The 20,861-nt window shown below is 37.9% G+C and overlaps 1 protein-coding gene across 9 annotated transcripts in view; it reads right to left on the bottom strand.

Annotated features, from left to right (window-relative positions):
- The window catches only part of CADPS2 (calcium dependent secretion activator 2), a 288,094-nt gene that overhangs the window by 207,030 nt on the left and 60,203 nt on the right, over nucleotides 1-20,861 (bottom strand). For all 9 annotated transcript variants that reach the window (XM_064656126.1, XM_064656123.1, XM_064656127.1 and 6 more), the window contains exon 2: nucleotides 19,327-19,440. In XM_064656126.1, coding sequence (XP_064512196.1) covers nucleotides 19,327-19,440 — 114 coding nt within the window. The remainder of the gene's footprint in view (nucleotides 1-19,326; nucleotides 19,441-20,861) is intronic.

Raw genomic sequence — 20,861 nt, forward strand, 5'->3', positions numbered from 1 at the left:
GTATTTCCACATTCTAAAGCTATACTTTATTAAAAAAAAAATTGAAATAGCAATCTAGGAGAAGGAAACTTTGAATACTAAGAACTTAGATCCACTGGGTAATCCAGATAAAACAGTCCCTGAATGCAAAACTTAATCTCCTATCCAGCAGCACTTCAATGCAGACCCCTGTTTCCACAGTTTTGTTTTTCAGTCTAAAAATTTCAATGGCTTCCTAGTCCCCAGGAAGTAATTTTCCTCTCTACACCTCTATACCTCCTGTTACACTGGGTATGCTCCCTGATGGAATATTTCTAGGAGATCTTCCATTCCGGAAGATACAGTCTCCCCTAATCAGAGGGGAGTTCCCTGACCCCACATGCAGCCACCATTGAAACGTGGCCAGACACACTCAGAAGTAACAAAACCGAGCAAAGGCATTAAATCAGATGCATCCTCCATGCACCATTTCTTTTTCACCGTTTCTTTCAAAAACATTGTTTATGAACAGTGCCCATTTCTGAACATTATGCCCATGGAGTTAACTAAGGAAGGAAGTCATAATGTGAGAAATAAAGGCAGTTTTCTTATATATCGTCAAATGCATTTGTTATATATTGTCAAATATGGCACGGTTCCAGCCCAAAAGTAACTTAGGAACCCTAATTTGCTAGAACATTCTAGATATTATGCTCATATTCACTATGTTTCATCTAGTGGTTTCTCGGTTGTTTTTAATTTTAGAGTAAAGCCGAGGCTTGGATTCCATTCTGCAGCCTTATTCAGAGAAGAAAAAACTGAAGGACTGGAGAGATCTTCAAAATAATCCATTATACCAGAGAGACTTTAGTCTAAATGCTACATAAACAGTATGAAATTCTGACTTCAACACAGCCATAGAGAAGAAATCTATGTTATCAATCTAAAACCCAACGGAACTAAGTTATTTCTCATTTTTTTAGATGACATCTTTTGATATTTCAATTAGGATCAGAAGACAGTAATTCAGGTTTTCTTGTTGCAGGAAAAAAGTTACATTTTCTTATCTGAGCAAATAGGACTAGGAAAGAAACATACCACAGATGTGTACCCCAAACACACAGAGGTGGCCTCCCTCTCCTGACTAATCCTTTTTATTCCTGCAGGTGTTTAATGTGGTTCACTTCACTTTGTGTCTTTATGTAAGAATTATGAGCCACACACTACATGAAGCACATACTATTAAAGCTTTTTCACATCTCAGAACAGAGTCATGATTATCTAAAAGTGAAAAACTGTGGAGATGGCTTGGAGGGGGGCAACATTATGTTGTACTAAAAAAGAAAATTGCTATCTCTGGACAACATTTTGAGACCTCTGCTACAGAATGCTGTAAAAAGGATGAAAAGACATTGTCCAATTATTTTCCACAATACCTTTAAACTGAGAGTTCTTTCACTGATCAAATTTGAATTAGTGTGTGTGTGTGTGTGTGTGTGTGCATTAAAATTCGCTCTGTAAATAATGACATGTAACAAGACCAGTAATATTATCATTCTTTTCTCTGCAAATTATTAAAATGCTAGGAACAAGAAGTAGTCCTGAGCAGAAATGCTTACAGCAATCTGAGACTGGTGGCCATCAAAAGGCTGCCAATACCTCTTGCCCAAATTCCTCATCAAGTGTTCAGTGGCTATCTTGCAGCTGACTCAAATCTGCTGATGATCTCAATTCCATGACTCATTCATACAGATCAAGGAATAGGTCCAGCTGAAAATTAACGAAAAATGGATAATACTTGAAACAACCTGCTCATCTCTCTGACTATGAGTTGACAAATCTGGCTCACAGCTTGGCTATGCAGTGGGGACAAGAGAGATGAGGGGAGAGAAATCCTCCCATGGGCTGTTTTCACTAAGGTTGCCTTAAATGAATTCTCAAACCTCTATGTTTGAAAGCATTTACATATACATAATAAAAACCATTTCATTCTTTCCATTTATTTAATTCATCAATTATTTAAATAATTGTGGCACACAGATATCAGAAGTCCTCTATACTGCAAGGAGCTGAGTAAACTCAGAGGCAGACTTCAGAAGTACCCTACTTCTTCGATGGTAGTAATTCACCATGCAGTGGAAAGTCCTGGCCAAGGTGCCTACATATTCCAAGTAATTGTATCTGGAGGTCTGGCATAACATTACAGGGTTCACAGATGTCTAAACACAGGCAAAAGGGATTATATCTAAAAATCTTATTTCTCTTCAGAGCTCAAGTGTCAAGCATCAAGCTGGGGGACCTAACTTGCCTCATGTCCTGGAGAGAAATGTTCAAGTAAGTTAACTGAGACACAGGTGAGAAGCCTCTTTAATCACAATGTGAGATCATGGGGGTTGGCAGAATGAAAACTACATCTGCTATTTACTAAGAGAATGAATTCAACACAAATGAGGAGACTGTCCTCAGTCAAGGAGCCTTCTCCATCTTCCTAATACAGCTGAGACATGGGAAATTGGCTCTCTGGATTAGTGATATTACAACATCCACTTGGGAGGAAGCAGTCTGCATTCTTAGTTCCTCCTCTAAGGCATGTTAATCTGTTTTAACCAGTGATCAGTTAATCTAAAATACATAAGCATGAACAAATCACTGGAGAGAAGCCTTAAGGAAGATGAAATGCCAACAGAGTAGACAGAAAAATAGCTAAAAGCTCTGGAGGAGCTATTGGTATTAGAGCTCCTAAAGTCAAACACTGCTTGCCAGCTTAGCATGATCTTGTTTTCACCATTAGAAAACAAATATTTGACCTTCTGAGCAAGGAATCTGATTCAGTTACCATATGCGAAGTCTGATAACTCGAGGGAAACCTAGCTTGTATTTAACTAATGTATCAAGGTTGTAGCTATTCTGATCTTAAAGGCTCCAAGCAACCAGTTCTTATGGAGTTCTACCCAACAAGTTAATGACTATTGTATTAATTACTGTCATACTATTTTTTTCTTGTGTTAACAAGAAAAATAACTAGAACTCTGTTTCATTTTTGCTAGACTAAAACTAGTTTAATACTAGTTATAGGCAGCAGTTACAGAAGATGCTGAGGAACACTTCTGGTATTTTAATTTATAGAGCTCTTTTTTTTTCTTTTATGAACTATAAGAAGTGCTAAATCAAAGGCAGAGAACATCCATCTTTGTCTTGGTAACTATGGCATTTCTCCTCCCCTCCTCCCCCCATGAATATTTCTCTTATCATCTCCTACATTTCATATATTCTCAGTTATATTGATTGTTACCAGCTCCAGCTGTTTTACACTCAGGTTTTTTTGCAGGCTCTCCTTCCTCCTGGATATGATTGCTTTTATCCATCATATTTGCAACTATAGTTTGTGGGTAATTGACTTTTATTAAACTACTCCTAATTTTCCACATCCATTTTTTCCCTCACAACCACTGAATCTTACCAGTTTCTTAAGCTTCAGGAAGTTTAGCAATTCTTCTGCACTTCAGGAACTGCAAGTGTAGTTGCATTTACTCCAGCAGCCTTGCCGAAGAACCCTTATAATATGCATACTGGTTTATATATAAATATAAAATTTATACACATATATATTCACATATGATGTCCTCTCCTCTGGCTCTTTTACTTCTTCTATATCCCTTTCTGGAGATGTAACAGATGTAGCAATAGACATCAATCAAACTCATTACAGTTTGGTATCCTGAGCTGCATTGGGAAGAGTGTGGCCAGCAGGTTGAGGGAGGTGATCCTCCCCCCTCCTTGGGCCTAGTGAGGCCATATCTGGAGTTTTGTGTCCAGTTCTAGGCTCCTCAGCACAAGAAAGACAAGGAGCTACTGGAAAGGGTCCAGCAGAGGGCCACAAAGATGATACCTATGAAGAGAGACTGGGGAAGCTGAGCCTGTTTAGTCTAGAGAAAAAAAGACTGAGAGGAGATCTTATCAACACATATAAATTTCTCAAGGGCACATGTCAAGAGGATGGTGCCAGACTCTTTTCATTGGTGCCCAGCAACAAAATGAGGAGTAGTGGCTGTAAACTAAAACGTAAGAAGTTCCACCTCAGTACGATGAAGAACTTCATTACATTGAGGGTGAGAGAGCACTGGAGCAGGCTGTCCAAGAGAGGTGATGGAGTCTCGCTCTCTGGAGACATTCAAAACCCACCTGGATGCATTCCAGTGTAACCTGCTCCAGGTGACCCTGCCTTGGCAGGCGTGTTGGACTAGATGATCTCCAGAGGTCTGTTCCAACCCTAACAATTCTATGATTCTGTGACTAATGCAGAATAATTATTGTTTTCTTTCTTGAGTAGTCTTCCTTCTGTAGTTACCACTTGCTCTCTACAGATCATAGTTTGGTTCCTGCCACCTGAAAATATGCTGCACCACCCTGAAGATATCTGTCCCCTTCACATGGACCATTTGCATGACTACCCACTTGGATTACTGGAAATTATTTTCAGCTTTTAATTTACATGCTCTGATTAACTGACATTTCTTTAGATTGGTTTTTACTACTTATTAGGGTTTTTACAGACTTTGTCCTATGTTTTTTAAGATAGGATGTTAAGATTTCATTTACAAACAAGGCATTCTCCTGAAGTGTTGCTTTCTCCTATGGTTTACTTTTAAAAATCTGGTACAATCTTTTTCTAATTTTCAGCAACCTAGTTCTCTTCTGACTTAGGTGATGCCCATCTTTTTCATACATCCCTCTGACTGTCTAAACTTTTGCTAGTTCTTAACAAACCTCCTCCTCCTTGCAACATTTTCCTCAAGAACATACTGAAATGCTCCCAGCACAAGGCACAGGGCCAGCTAAACAGGCAGGATGAGTTTCAGAATGCTGTTATGAAAATTATACTCTTTAAGTCTTATTTTTAAATGACCCAGAAGATTTTCTTTAAAAGTCTATCCTATATGAAAAATCATTGCAAGAAGCCTTAAAAAAACTTGATGGTATTCTACAACCAGCGATATGAAATCTCCAGTCAAAGTCCCTAAATATAATTTTTCCATTGTAACTTTTCCCCTCCTTGTAAGAGAAAGTAAGAAACAAGTTTCTTCCTTTCTCAAACATAAATCAGCAGACTGCATAAGGTGCCTTTATCTGTGCAGCTATTTTTTCTGTATTTCTTAAGACTTGCTGTCATTGCTTTCACAATAAAATTTTGCATAGCCACAAGACATATATGATTAGAGCAATTATTTTAACATAATTAACACTTTTTTTTTTTGTGTGGTGCTTGAGGTGGATTTTTTTGGCAGGCAAGGCTGTTTGCTTTTTACATGTTTTGTTTGAGGCTGGATACATCCTTTCATTCCCTATGCTTGGTTATCCTGTTTGTTAATCAGTGCAATACAGCTGACACTGCCCTCACCAGTTTCTTTTCCAGACATGTGTCTCAAGATGCTGTTGGCAGACAGAGGAGCCCCGGGAAGCAGCACTGGGTGCCTCACACATGGCAGCGATCTCAGACCAGCTACGGAACTCACAGCCCAGCCAGCAGCATCCCATATAGTCAGCACTCTGCCTGCTGGGCCCCAAGTAGGTCAACAGTGCACTCATGCAGCATGGAGATCCAGGAAGGGGACAACAGGAGCACTCAGAGAAGGAAACCATAACAAGCAACAGGATTTATTGTAGCTCTGGCCGAGGTTGTAGCAGTCAGGCAGCATGCTGCAAAAGCACAGCCACTGTATGAAATGGAAACATCAGCACAGCTGAAAGATATTCTGGAGGCCTCCTGACAGACCGCTCCATCTGCCCTCCTGAATGACAATTTTTTAATATCATTGAAGTTTCCCTGGTACATAAATGCTGTAACAATAATTTTTCTCTGCTGCACCCAGTTTGTTTTCCTGCCTCTAGCTTTCAGCTTTCCTAATGAGCTGTCGATTAGTTATGCAAATATGAAAAACAAACACTCAGCTCTGCTTATGGTAACCTCTTGCTCCTTGCCATCCAAATTCACTGGCTCTGTATTGCAGGGTATGCATTTGATTGCCAAACCCAGCCCTCACAGAAGGGAAGGCATCAACAGCAGTTTCTGTGTAAAACACAGTTTATAGTAGAACTGTAAATAACAGTGCAGTTTTGGGTGCCACAATATAAGAAAGATATAAAGCTATTAGAAAGCATCCAAAGGATGGCTACAGAGATGGTGAAGGGTCTAGAGGGGAAGCCAAATGAGGAGTGGCTGAGGTCACTTGGCATGTTCAGCCTGGAGAAAAGGAAACTGAGGGGAGACCTTATGGAGTCTAAAACTTCCTGATGAGGGGAAGTGGAGGGGCAGGCACTTTTCTCTGTGGTGACCAGTGACAGGACCCAAGGGAATAGCCTGAAGTTATGTCAGGAAGGGTTTAGGTTCCATATTAAGAAAAGGTTCTTCACCCAAAAGCTGACTGGGCACTGGAACATGCTCCCCAGAGAAGTAGTCACAGGACCAAGTCAGACAGAATTCAAGAAGCATTTGGACACATGGTGTGATTCTTGGGGCTGTTCTGTGCAGGGCCAGGAGTTGGACTTGGACGATTCTTGTGGGTCCCTTCCAACTCAGGATATTCTATGATTCTATGCACATAGAATTCCCACAGAGTTTTGGTCCATTATTCACCCTTTGTCTGAACAGATAATCACTGGAAAAATCTGTTTTAAATCCTGCTTTTTAAAACACCACGTTTGCTTATAGTTCAGGAGCTCCAAACAAATTTAAACCAACCTCCATGTAAGAAAGAAGACTGTTTTCTGGGCCTTGCACAGGACATGTTGAAACCTGGCACAGATCTAACAAATTGAGGGGGATTTCTAGTTTAAACAGCCCTGTCAATCCAAATGCAAGCACCAGAACCTTAGCATTTTGCCAAAATGTAGCCTGATATGCTGCTATAGTCCAGAATAAATAAATTTCCGAAGGCTGTAATGTGATGAGTCCCTTGCTGAAGCACTATTAATTAGCTAAATGCGTGCTGAATTTTAAATATAAACAGCCTCCCTTGTAGTTGTTCTTCATGAATACATTTTATTTCATTAATGGGCCATGCTTAGGCCATCTGTCTGACTCATGATAGGCTGAAAAGTAACAGCTGGATCTCTGGGTCACACAGCTACATGTGTTTTGCAAGTGCTCCAAGAACATTTTACAGAAATCACCTTCAGAAGTGTAATTTTGTGACTTTTTCAGACTTCCATTTTAAGCTTCTATGTATTCCAAACCCACTTTACCTTCTTTCACTATAAAGCTTACCCAGTTAATGGACAAAATAAAACAAACAATCAAGCAAAAAACCACACACCCTACACACCCATCCACCACAGTAATTTAGGCATTTTGCACTCATTCTGAATCTCTGAATTGCAATGGGCTTCTGTCTCCAAATGATTTCAACCAGGACAGGAACTGTTTCAGGATCACAGATTGGCCCATTTTAGAAATATGTTTTAAAGGTAAACAAATAAACCAACAAAGAGTGAGCTAAATACTTACATTAGTTCAAATTATTCTATTGTTACATTGGTATCCAAAGAGAAGAATGCTGGACACTGAAGTCCTGGGCATTTCCTCAAACAAAGCAATGGATTTGAACATGCAGCAGGCAGATGAGACCTTTCTGCTACCTGCTCTATGCCAAGAAAAAGATGATAAAAAGGTAGCAATGCTGCTTTAGTATGAGTACTAAGGGTCATGCATTTCATGATGAAGGTAAGAAATTAAATTCCAACTCACAGGCTGTCACCAGGCTAGCTATAACACTATTTTGACAGGAAAAGTAGATTTCTTTTTCAAATCACCAACTCCTGTGTCATAATCTGTTGAGTGGAAAGGGAATGTTGGCTTTAAAGCTGTTAACATGTCCACACTGCTGTTTAACCATAACCTTTTCTGACAGTTTAACATCATCAACTTAAAATTCATTAACATCTCTTCCAACTTAGGCTAACAGCCAAATCAAGACCATCTCCAAAAATTAAATTTGTAGAGTGTTTCATAAGCAATGTTTTCTACATTGTTAACCTCAGTACATTTTAAGAGCTTTCATTAAAAAAGGTTTTTCCCCCTCTCTGCCTGCTTATGCTTTGCAGACTCCCCGGCCACCAGTATTCATTGTCATTACTATATTTTTGAAGCATTGGGTCTGGGCTCATAGACAATCAAAGGGCTCATGTATTTCATCTAAAAGAAGTGTCTCGTTCCTTGACTACTGAAGTTACTTCAGTTCCCGTAGCACATGTTATTTACCCACATATTTTTGACCTTCAGGACAATTTATTCAACTTCTTAATGGTTCATGAACATGTTTTGGAAGCAGCATTATCCTCCTGTCTCATTTGAGGAAAGACAGATGTACCTTCCCTTTCAGTAGAGGAAATTGGGTTTAAAGAAAGAATTACTGTGAAGCCTACAGCCACTGCAAGTCTGCATATTTTAAGTCAGAAGAAATTATTATGCATATTCAGATCAAGAGCCATAAAACAATGCTAAGCCTGAAGACACCTACAGTGATCAACCTGATTATGAAGTGATCTACACAATTCTTCTCAGAGCTCACGACAGAATCAAAATCTGCATTTCACAACAAGTTAAAGTATCTTTCCCTCAACTGCTTGGAAATTTCTCACTGACTCCTATTCAAAGAGGCCTTATCTTTGTTCCACAAGCTGTTTTAAAATAGTTACAAAAGCTCTCACATGTAAGTTTTTCCTCTCTTGCTGTCATTTTTTAGTCTGACCTCTGCATCATCAAACTGTCTGGCAATGCTGGCAGACAATTCAGTCTCCTCCTCAGAGACCTACAGAATGCAGGTAGATACAATCTGAGCACATGATGAGCTGGGTCATGATGATGATGAGGCTGGCACATTGGAAGGATCACGGTCCACCTGCAGTTCTCAGACCCATCTTTGTGATACTGCCAAGGAAACAAAAACTACCTACTCCTTCTGGGTTCATCCTCAAATGTAGGAGAGTTCTCCTTGTCAGAAATAAGGCATCCTTTCAGAAGAGAGTAGTATTTTTTAAGTAGATCCTGCTGACATCTCAACTCTTGTTTCAGAGATATCCATAAAAAGGACTTTAGCATCCGTACATACCTGGGCCAATGGCCACTAGCACAAGTCTTCTGTGTTTAGAGCTCACTTCTCTAACAGTGAGACTCGTTAGTCCCATAAGGGAGATGACTCGTCTTGGGACTTCTATTCATCTTCTCTTCAGGGCCTGTGTTTGGTGTGGACTTGGATCTGTCCTTCCTTTCAGTCTTAGCTTTGAAGTTCAACAACAGCCTTGACCTATGCTACATTCAGAGTAGTATAATGGTGACATAATGGTGACAACAAGAGAAGCCAAGTAGGAAGGAAGGATATTTTACCTTTTCCTTGTTCATCAGTTCATCAGCAGCAGCAGCCTGACTTTCTGAAGCAGTGCGCACTGGTAGTTGGATTAGAAAAGTGGTAAAACTCTTTTATGCTGAAGATGAAAGCTTTAGCTTATTTCCCAGTGAGCCTTTATGGATGTGCTCACTATTCCAAGAGGGAAAGAGAGCTAAAAACATCACAGTGAGCTGCACAACTGTGGTGGAGCTGTGGGTTCCCAGCACACTTTGACATATGCTCACTCTTATTCCCCTCAGAGCCCATTGCCAGGATCAAGGCAGAGAAGGCCCATCAACTCAAAGCAAGTAGAGAAACAGAGGGAGATAAATGTAAAGCATTGCTTCTTTTAGTTCCATTGTTTCATTTTCTCAGTTGTATTTGCTGCATAACTGAAGAGCATTCAGAGGCTGAGAGCTGGAATAAGGCAACAGGGATCATTTACAATTAATCACCAATTACTGCTGCAGATCAGAACCTGTGTTTCAAAAGAACTTTTTTCTCCAGCTACATGAATTACATCAACTACTGGGGCCTCAAGGACCAGCTTATTTGGTCTTTTCACAATTGAACATTTGGATAATGGTTAGGACAGGACATTACTGTCCAGAAGAAATGTTTGTACTTTAAGATCACTTCTCTAAGTCCGTTGTTCCCTCCCAACCCAAAATGAGAAAGAATGGTCAGAGAGTAACTAAAATCACCTCCACTACAGTAGTGACGAGGAAACTAATTGATTCTGGAGATGAGACAACAAGGCTTCTAAAACTTCCCCCACATCCCCTTCCCCCCCAAAAAAAACTTCTGAGAAATGAGAAAAGGAAACATTTTGACAACTGATACAAGGCTCATTTTCCAGACACAGAAGTGCCTGCATAGAATACGAACACAGTAACCACAAGCTCTTCTGGTTTTTGAAAGACAAAATTGAAGAACTGGCTAATTGCCTTATGCTTTTACCAGTGATGAAAAGGTGGACAGGTAGAGGATCATCTTAAGCCCTGCTGGCTGGAATCGAGGAGAATACTCATGGAAATCATGCACCTCCCCTGCCCTGTTTTTTCATCAGAAATCTTTGATCTGGCGGTATCTGAGAAAGGATGCTGAATACCTTGGATTTTGATCTGACAAAATATTGCCACTTGAATGTTAATAAGTTTGGGAAACTTGTAATTGCTCATTGCCCGTTTTAAAATCAAGTTTGGTAAATTATTTGGCTATGTGGGGTTTTTTCATAGTTTTCCAGTAAGTTTTATTGAGCTACCAAAAGTTCAAAAGCCAAGGGAAAAAAGATAACTTGGTTTCCATTACAAAAGGTTAGACTTTAAAATTATAAAATTACTTAACTGAAGGCAAAAATAAAGGATATTTAGTAATGTACAGATTCACCTCAAATAAGAGACTGCTGCACTAGTGCCCTAGAGGAAGGTGCAAGAGATGACAGAGTAAAGCCAAAGGGATTTCAGTGGGCATTTCAGTACTACTGATCACATTTTATGTGTCACAGCTCATTACGACAGTGCAAGAAAAACAGTACAGAACTAGACACTTAGCTTTGCTTTGTTTCATTTTGCTTCCATCTAGTTTAACTACTTACAAAGGAAATACTCTTGAAAGCACTACAAACTGAATTACATTGAGAGATAACCAGTAAAACAGTGAAGGAACAGTATTACAATACTGACTCTTGTAATTTGCCCACAGATTTCTACCACAGCATTCTAGACTCTGGACATAAACAAACCAAGGAGATCAACTAAGAAAGACCAAATAAACAAGCTGTAATCTAATATATAGACTGACTCCTTTTATTGTTAATGTTCAAAGAAAGAGTATAGAAGACTTGTGAGTGAATAGACTCAAAACAGGGAGATAAGTCTGTGTTTATGCCTATTCAGGAATAAAGATTTGAGAAAAGCTTGGATTTCATTGAAATTGAAAGCTTGTGTCTGATTAAAGTAGATTAAAGTACTTTTTACTCTTAAACTTGGAAGGCTCTGCTGCAGTAATACCTGCATACAAGGAGCAGAATCACATATTATTCATGGAGCATATTTATTACTGTGAATATTGCAGAGGCATAAACATATAGAAAAAAAGGATGACTGCTGCTCTCAAAGGAAAACCTTTCCTAGTTTGGGATAGGTACACCAAGAACAGAAAACTTAAATGCAACAAAAACATCAAGGTCTCATCCCCAGGAGATTATTTATTTTCTCATGCTGGCTGCAAACCAGCATGCTGACATTTCGAAGTGAGGGAAAACGCTGAAAGCTATGTGATGCTCACATGTCCCAAGCACCCAGTCACAGCTTTCTAGCTGGGCAGTGCTGCCCTAGTAGCAGGGCACAGGTGAGCATCTTAACATTTATTTTACAGATATCAGAACTGTAAAAGGATTTGGCGCTCTGTTTGAAACCCTAAGAAATGAGAAAAGTGAAAAGTCCAAAGAGGGATCATAATAAATGCCCGATATCAAATTCTATACTACAGATTAAGAATTTAGAATGTGTTCAGTATTTTTGTTTTGCTAAGGCGGCACAGGACAGACACATTTATACAAAGGATAATACAATAAGAGAAGAGATTGTACAATTCACATTTAACAAACAACAAGCTAAGCAATGAGCTTAAGTTAATGCAATGAGCTTAAGTTAATAAGAAAAACTGAACTAGGAAATTAGGAGAAATGGTTTTATTGCAAGGCAAAGTGGAAAGAAAGTTTCCTTAATGAGGTAGTTACTGTTCACTAGCAGTGCTCAAAGCAGCATTTACTAACTGGAACAGACTGGGTAATCTATTTCTCTTAGTATGCTCTGTTTAAGATAATGTTGTTTCGTGTTGAGAATCTTGCATGGATAGAAATTTTATGCCTACATTTATTTTGAAGAAACCTCTTGTTTGCTCTGTGAGAAGTAAAACTTTTTTAAGACAACATGAAATAGAAAAAGCCATCTCTATGGTACTTTAGAAAATAAAAGCTTGAGAATAATCCTGTTTTCCAATGTGGCTTTTCAGAAACACCCCATGGTAGGAAATGTCGATCAATCAAAACTTGAAAATCATCACTTAGAAAATACTAACATCATTGCTGTCTGTGTTCTACCTACACAATTCTCTGGATATAATAATTTGTTGTTGTCTTTTGAAATTAGTAACATAACAGATATGAAATGGGGTTGAGAGAGATCAGTGAGAATTTAAAACCTCACCTCTTGTTTACTGATTTCTGGATTTCAGCCATGCATTCGCTGACCCTTTTTATCCATTACTGCCATGTTTTCACTAGCTTAGTTTACTCAGAGATTATAAACTCACCCCTGAGAGAAAATGCCACTTTTCAAGACATTACTTTAAAGTTTAAAAGATTTTGACAAGTCACACATCTCTAAGGATTTGACAGGTAAAGTTTTGTAACACAAAGTAAAAAAGTGACAGAGAGGTTCAATAAAAATATGCGAACAAAAGTTATTTATCCAACCATCTAGAAATCCAAGGGTAAGCGAAATAATATATAGAGTAAATATCAGCCCTAGAAATTCAATCTAAGGCACATAAAAAATGGAGGTTTTCTCCTTTGCTACCTGTTTGCTTAGTGGGTTGGGTTTGGGGTGTTTGTTTGGTTCATTGGTTTGGGTTTTACTGTTTGGGTTTTGCAGGGGTTTTTGTGTTTTTGTAGATCAAAAACTCATTTAGATAGTAGTTGCTTGCTATTCAGTGAAATGATTATTTAGAAAAAATATGGCAACTTTCTACAGCAGATTGCTAAATCCAAACTTGAAGCCTAAAGAAATTATGCGAGAAAATTCTAGAACCTATAGTCAGGTGACAGAGACCCTGATTGGAATAACTTTGGCTCAAATGGAATTCATAGGAATCTTGTAGAAATTTTTACTTGTCTTGTACAGAGACACTTCAAGTATGATATTACATGAAACTACATGACTCCCTCTGGTCATGGAGAGAGAGAGCAATTCTCTAAATATCTAAGTATCTGTCTGAGTGGTGAAAGAAGAAGAAAAAGTGTCCTGTTGCTCGCCATTGATTTGGAGAGTCCCTGAGATACTGCTGACTAGAACACACAGACATCACAATATACAGGCATAAAGGAAAATTCATTGGCATCAACATGACTCTTACTGAAATATTTTGCTATATTATTTCCACATCCAAAGGGCTTTGAAGTCAGCTCTGTCCTGAGACCTGAAAAAGGCATCAGGAAGAATAACTTAAAAAGATCAAAAGTTGCCATCCTTTCATCATCTAGCAGAAGAAAAATCCTTCTAAATAATGATTTTCAGATAAAAAAGAGTAAAATGGTAATATCTCCTGCAAGATTTTGGCAGATATATTAAACTGTCACAGTTCTTGCTAGTATCAGGCTAGCTGAAAAAATCCCCACTGCTTTTAGTTGCCCAAAAGACAAGATCAAAAAAAAATGTGTATAGTCTGTGCCTCAGTGCAACATGCTGTTAACTGCAAAACTAAGGTGCAGATAAGTTAACTCTGAGACTGAGTTAAACAGCACTGGGATTAGGAGAAAACAGTTAAGCAAAGCAGACCTAATTCACTGTTGTGTTACAGTTCAAACCATTCCTGATTTTCTAATTGGTTTGTTCATATTAACAGACATTCAGAATTTATCTAATAAACAAGTAACTAATGTCACATAATGCTTACTACATTAGAGACACACCTCACTACCCAACACTAATTATCTCTGTGGTGAAGAGTCAGACCTGCAAGGAATCCTTCTTTGCCTGGGACAACAGCAGTCACAAAACGAACAAAAAGGATAGTGGTACTGGAATTTTTTTTCATCTAAATTCAGTGGGCCATTCCTTTCTCTCTTCCTATCAGCACACACAACTTCCAAATCAAAGGATTGATGTAACTAATGCACTAAACTCCATCCATCAACTATCTACCTCATTTAGAAGTTTGAAATACAAGTCTGTTACAACAATGCTAACATAGAAACCCTATGACATCATCAGACAAATTAACAGTGATCATCCACAAATACCGGTGTCCAAAGAGACTGGACAGACACAGTTTGAACAGCTATTCTGTGCAGATGTACAGCCTCTCTGACACTATACAGGTGGAAGTGAAAAGCAGATTTCCAGTCTTTGAAAATGAAAAGAATAGTTACATGTAGCTACGTGTAATGCAAGAGACTGTGGATTTCAGCAATGATACAGTTTCCACGCAATAGCAATACAACAGCCTCTCAAGAGAAAGCCATGAATCACAAAGCCTGCAGCTCCACCCTATCAGGTCTCTCCTTAGCAGGAAGAGCTTGAGATCATGTAAAGCATGTTTTAATTTGTTGTATCTTATCTCCCCCTCACTTCTTTCAGGAAAATAGACTGCTAACACTGAGGCAATCTCCACTACATGCCAAATTGTGACTGGTGATCCAAAACACTGAAGGCATTAGAGCTTCTTCAACAAAATGGATGACCTAGATAAACCTCTGTTAGGCAACTATCTTGGAAGTGGCCTAAACCTATGCTTCTGAAGCTTTTCAAAGACCTAGCCTAAAACAGACCTCTAAAATAACAGTCCCCATGCCAACATTACATGGACCTCAAGTCTGTCAATGTTTTAAAGCAACTGGAAGGAAATAAACTAAGTGCTAATAAGTGCAACTACAAATATATTTGGTGTGGAAAGGCTTCCTTGAAAGGCAAAACACAAGATTAATGTAAGAAAACATCCTTTTGAAACAGCTTCTCCAAATGAGACTGTACCAACAATAAATCCCACACTAGCCTAGTACTCAGGTTTTTGAAGAGGATTTGAGCAGAGCAAAAAGCCCATACCCTTAAATACATGCGTATGCCAATTATGACTTTTGAGAAAAATGAAAGCAGAAACCAATGAATTTATGCCCTGAAACACTGTTAGCTTCTACACTTATCAGTCTAAGGTATTTAAATAAATGTTTAATCTACCAATTTCATTATTTTCCCTCAATAATATAAAAACAGAACGTTCCAACATTTAATTACTATTTATTTTGTGTGTACTATGTTTTGATTCTAATGAATGCATTTTGGTTCCTTTAGGTGTCATCTTCATGTCTGAAATATTCATCAGGATTCAACAATGCCTTTTGTTGCCTTGAATAAAACAGCTGATATTAAAAATCAAACTGTAAAAACAACCAAAGTACCACAGTCCAGAAAGCTAGTTCCTTTCTCTGATTTCATCAATAAGACCCTTTTGCCCCTCACTTCCATGCAAAAAATCTTCAGACCAAGTTATCCAGAATTATGAATAGAAATAGCATTGTTTCACTCCTTTCTTTACAGAAACACAACAACTTAATGTCTTTACAGAGAAACACATCATCTTAATGTCTTCATACAAAAAATCTCCCATAAACACAATTCATCCTTTTCTGAGGGTAAGTGAAAAGACTTGCATCAGCAGCTCAGGATTTGGTACTAAAGAAGGTTGGTAATTGTAGGACACTTGGTCTACTTACTAAGGAAGCTGAAAGGTGCCGCTTACCTACACTGGTAAGAGGGAAGGGAAAGGCTTTCTGCTACCACCTAGGAAGCTGTAAAGGATAGACCTGGGTTGGATGTAAGGAAGAAATTTTAATAATAAGGGCAGTAAAATAGTGCAACAGATTGTCCAGAAAAGCTGTAGATGCCACATCACTGGAAGTCCTCAAAGTCAGGTTGGATGGGACTTTGAGCAACTTACCTAGTGAAAGATGTCCCTGCCTGTGACAGGTTGGGCTACATGATCTTTAGGGTCCCTTCCAACCAAAATCATTCTATAATTCTATGCCATGGTTTCTATGCTCTTTTTTATTTTTGATTTTCTTTGTTTTCTACTTTCAGTTCATCTTTTTTAAGCCCCTCCTCCAACTTGCCAGTGCCTAGCTATTACCTAGGTTTGTACCCAAATCTCCTGCTTCATCAATTTTTGCTGTTGGTCACACCTCAGCTCTTTCCTATGGCCTGACTGTGGCAGAAAACAATTTAATTTGCCAAGGACTATAACACCTCAATTTAAATAGAAAGTAAGTTAAATATGATGTTTGTATCACAGGCAAACTGGTACAGTTGAACTAAATCTGATTTTAAATTCTGCAAATGCCTCACACTGCTACAGATCCTGCATTTAATATTCAGATTTAAGCAGCATGCAGTAATTATGATTTAGAACCACATATTTAAAATGAAGCAGCAAGAAAAGCAGGAAAAAGACCAGTATATAACATTTCTTGCAGTTTCGCATTGCTGTAAGCAGAGAGTTGAAAACCTGAGAACTTGCAATCATTGCAATTTGAAAATTTTCCACAGTATTTCAAACATTCATTATAGTTCTTTGCACCCATTTTAATGATATCTAAGACTGCATAAATTCAAGACTAAAGATTTAGCACTGTGAGTTTAGCCCAAGATACATGCATACCTATTAAAGGTAAGTGTATTAGAGGTGGTGAATGAACCTACTAGGGCTCTGTACAAGAATATTTTCCAACCTCAATGAAAGAGCATGCAAGAATTGATGAGTGAAAGATTATCTACTATTTTACAGACAAGTTTTTAAAATACTGGGTTGAATTATGAAAAAAAGATTTTATTTCACAAATCACTTTCTCACTTCATTTTACACTTAGCAGTGTGTTCAATATAATTACTTATAAAAAACTGCCATATGATTGAACTTTCCTCTTTATCCGAAAAGCAGCACCAGCATCTGATGTTCTACCAATCAGAATCTGGCTCAATGTCTGAAATGGAATTTAAACAAACAACCAATAACAACAACAAAAAAAACAAACCCACACAAACAAACCACAAAACCAAAAAACCCCCCCATGCTAATTCTGAGAGAATGATTTCAGAAAGAGAATTGTAAACATTTTCATGCCTTTGCTGAAACTGGGATGGAAGAGGAAATCATTCCTCAAGCCAATCATAATTACACATACACAAAAATGAAACATGCTAAATTCAGTGAGACTATCAGAAAGTGTGGTGGCATGCTAGGGGGACACCACATAGAACATCAACGTAATAATTTCTAGAAATTAAAGAGAAGTTTATGTAACTTTTCCTATGATTTTTTTTCCTACTACATTTTTAAGATAAATGAAAACCAATGCCACATTATTCATAGTAAGTCTTAAAAACCATTACTCTTATATCACAGTGAAATTAATGCTGAAATTCTTATTTATTTATTTATTTAGCAAATAAATTGTTTTTTCTGAAAATATTTATAGAAAAGTAAATCAAAGACTGAGCAATAATAAGTTCCTAAATCTTTAGAGCTTACTCTTACATTTTTGAGAGTACACATTCTGAACAAACCCAGTAATTACAGATTATAGTGACTCAAAACACCTGCAACTAGTGATACAGAATTTATGTCACATCCCCAAAACAGACCTTCTCTTTCATATTCAAAGTTAAAGAGTGGGAAATCAACTACAGTAATTAATATACCCTGGATTTGCAAGCAATATTTTAATAAGTCTGAAACCATGACTACTGCACAGGATTAAAGGCAAATTAATAATTTTCAGAATAAAATAATTACTGTGCAGACCACATATTTGTTCCCTTCCCTGTCAGGTAAAATTGAACTGTAGGCCAGCAACTAAAGTGTGAGTTAATTAACGCTGAAGTTTGTGAGATGATGTATGACAGAAACAAGGAAGGTGTCCATAATTCAAACTACTAACAAACATCACCACAAAGAAAATGTGACAGACCAGATGAGGTAGACATAGAAACCATCAGAGCACAGCATCAGCAGAACACATGAAGAATTAGTATAGATTAATATTTTCAACAAATGAGTAACAAAATTAAAAAAAGCACAAGAGACACATATAAGCAATGATGACAGTATGTGGTCAGATGCATAAAACTTTATTAAAATGCATTAAAGAGGAGCAGTAGCTTGAACTAAGTCTCCAGCTATATTCCACCACTGCACTATTCATTCACTCTACTGGTGACTATCAACTACAACCCTGAAAAGAAATTAAAAATTACTAGCAAACACTGACTTAAACTGCACAACTGGAAAAGGTTGTGCAATATAATTTAATGTAGACAAAAACCAAGCTAGGACCTAAATCACATCTTTTTCTCCTTGAAGAAAAGCTTATTCACTAGCAAAGAATAGCTGACAGAGAAAAGGAACAAATAATATACCAAAAAAATAAAGAAAAAATTTTGAAAAAAAAAAGGTGGTAGACTGAAATATGGAGGAAGGCCCCTGAAAAGACATAGAAGTTTAACATACAGCCGTTGTGATTCATTGGGCAGTTAGATGCAACAAAATGAATTCACAGTAACATTTGGTTAAGTAAGAAATTAATTTGCTAGCCATATGCTTCTGAGGTTAAAAAAAATGACAGTGAACTGTCCTCTAGTTTGGAATGGGACCTGTCCCTTAGGCAATTCAAACCACATCTACGGATATGCACTGAAGGCATTGAACATGCCTGGGAGGACACAACAGAATGTGAGAGCTAGCCCAGCTGCATGGAAACCTTCTGTTCTTTTGGAAGGGAACTGGCAGGTTCTCTCCAAAACCTTCTGCGTGGTAACTAAAAATCAGAATATGTATTTCTCAGGATGGTAACTTAAAACTGAAGTGCTTATTAAAAGAGGTACCTTAGACATATGGACATAAAGATAGTGGTGCCTAGTTGTATCAAACGCTGCCAGAAACATTTTTAGCACCAGGGTTTTTTTTTATTTTATCTTCCTTTTTTTTAATTTTTCCCTTCTTCAAAAAGGGTGAGTATTTTCCAGTTCAGTTTCTCTCTTGTGCCCAAGCAGTAGATTTCAACTTTTAAAATGGCAAAGCTGGAGTAGGAAGAAACTGTAGGTTTGGAAGTTCACAGCCTTTGAAACTTAAGATTACTTTCCTTGTACCTGCACTAACAGGCATACTGTGAACTGTTTAAATAATACAGAAAACAAGGCACATATCTCACCTCATAGTAACTTCGCACAGCATTGCAAAATGCTTCATCTGCTACAATTTGCGTCTCGCCATTCAAAAAGGCCTGGAAACGTTCCTTCAGTAACTGCAGCTGCTGCTTGTTGAGCTGTGCAAGAAAAAACGGAGAGGGGAGAGAACAATGATAAATGCAGTTAGTCTTGAAGGAAAAATAAGCAGCACTGTACACAGTTGGAAGCCATGGATGGGCAAGAAAAGGCAGAGGCTCACTGGCCACCTGGCTCCCCAGTGTATGGCAGCTCTTCAGAGTCCCACCTCAGCAAGCCAGGTTGTGGCAGCCAGACATGCAGGCATACAGCATGCAAGTAAATCTCTGCCCTTTCCATGGTGTCTTTGGGATGTTACAGGTAAGTCTGCAAGGATACTTATGAGCAGTATTTTATATGCATGTGCTGAATATAATGGTCGACCTCCCCCATGGTAGCAGTACCAGCTAATAAAACTTAGCTCCAGTCTTCAAATATGTCATTTTTTTCCACCTTCAAATAAATTAATAAAAACAACTGAGATACCTCAATTTTTTTGAGTAATCCAGCACTACCCCTGGAATGTTCCAACAAGCATGCTCACTGTGAAGAAAATGGACCTGTAGCCACTGATGCTATAACACTATGAATGACATGAAACAACTAATCTTGGGTAACAGCAGCCAAAAGGTTCAAAGATTGACACCAAATTACATTTGGTGTAATATCAAAGTTAAGTACATTTTGAAAAAAAACTCCTAGAAGAACACATTACATGATTAAACCTTGCAATCAATGTAGTTTTATCAAAGTTTAATGTTATGGGGAAAAGCAAAGTCTGAAAGCTCTCCAAGGATCCAGACAGAGGTCTTTTGCCAAGGTTCCTATCAACTCTTGAAATACTTAGTAAGATATTTCTCCCTATCAAATTTGTGAGAAGTTTGAATATCACATCAGAGGAGACTGCCACTAACATTAATATAACAAAGCAAGAGGTATAAATAGTTGGTTTTTTTCAGTTGTTTTCCATAAAAACTCAAGTAAAGTCTTTCCTGAACTTTAGCACTATAAAACATTCAAAACCAACTGACTGAACAGTTTTTTCATCCTTCCTGTATTTTGCTTAATTAAAACAAATAAACAAATAAACATACAGCCAGAAATTGGAAATATTTTCCTAGAGGGCAAAAAGTTATATTTGTAATGACTAATCTGGAGCAAATAACATTGGCCCAATGGTATAATCATTTCTTAATGAAGAACTTTTTGGCATCTATGGTAAATATGGTGACCTTAGGCTTTTAGGTCTCTTATGTCAACACTTTGAAGTCATTTAATATACAACACTTTATAAATTAGCAAAATCTCTGCTATCCTGATAATGTGCCTACCTTGGATAACCTCTATTTTCTTCATATCAAGGGAGAATTTTCATCCTACACAAACTTTGCTAAGTTTGCAGACTCATGTGCTCCTATGAAACATAGTAATTTTCTGCAAAACTCTCCAAATTGACGGCACACTTGAAAGCTGTTCTATTTTG

Source organism: Pseudopipra pipra, chromosome 5, assembly GCF_036250125.1.
Source record: "Pseudopipra pipra isolate bDixPip1 chromosome 5, bDixPip1.hap1, whole genome shotgun sequence".
NCBI lineage: Eukaryota > Metazoa > Chordata > Aves > Passeriformes > Pipridae > Pseudopipra > Pseudopipra pipra.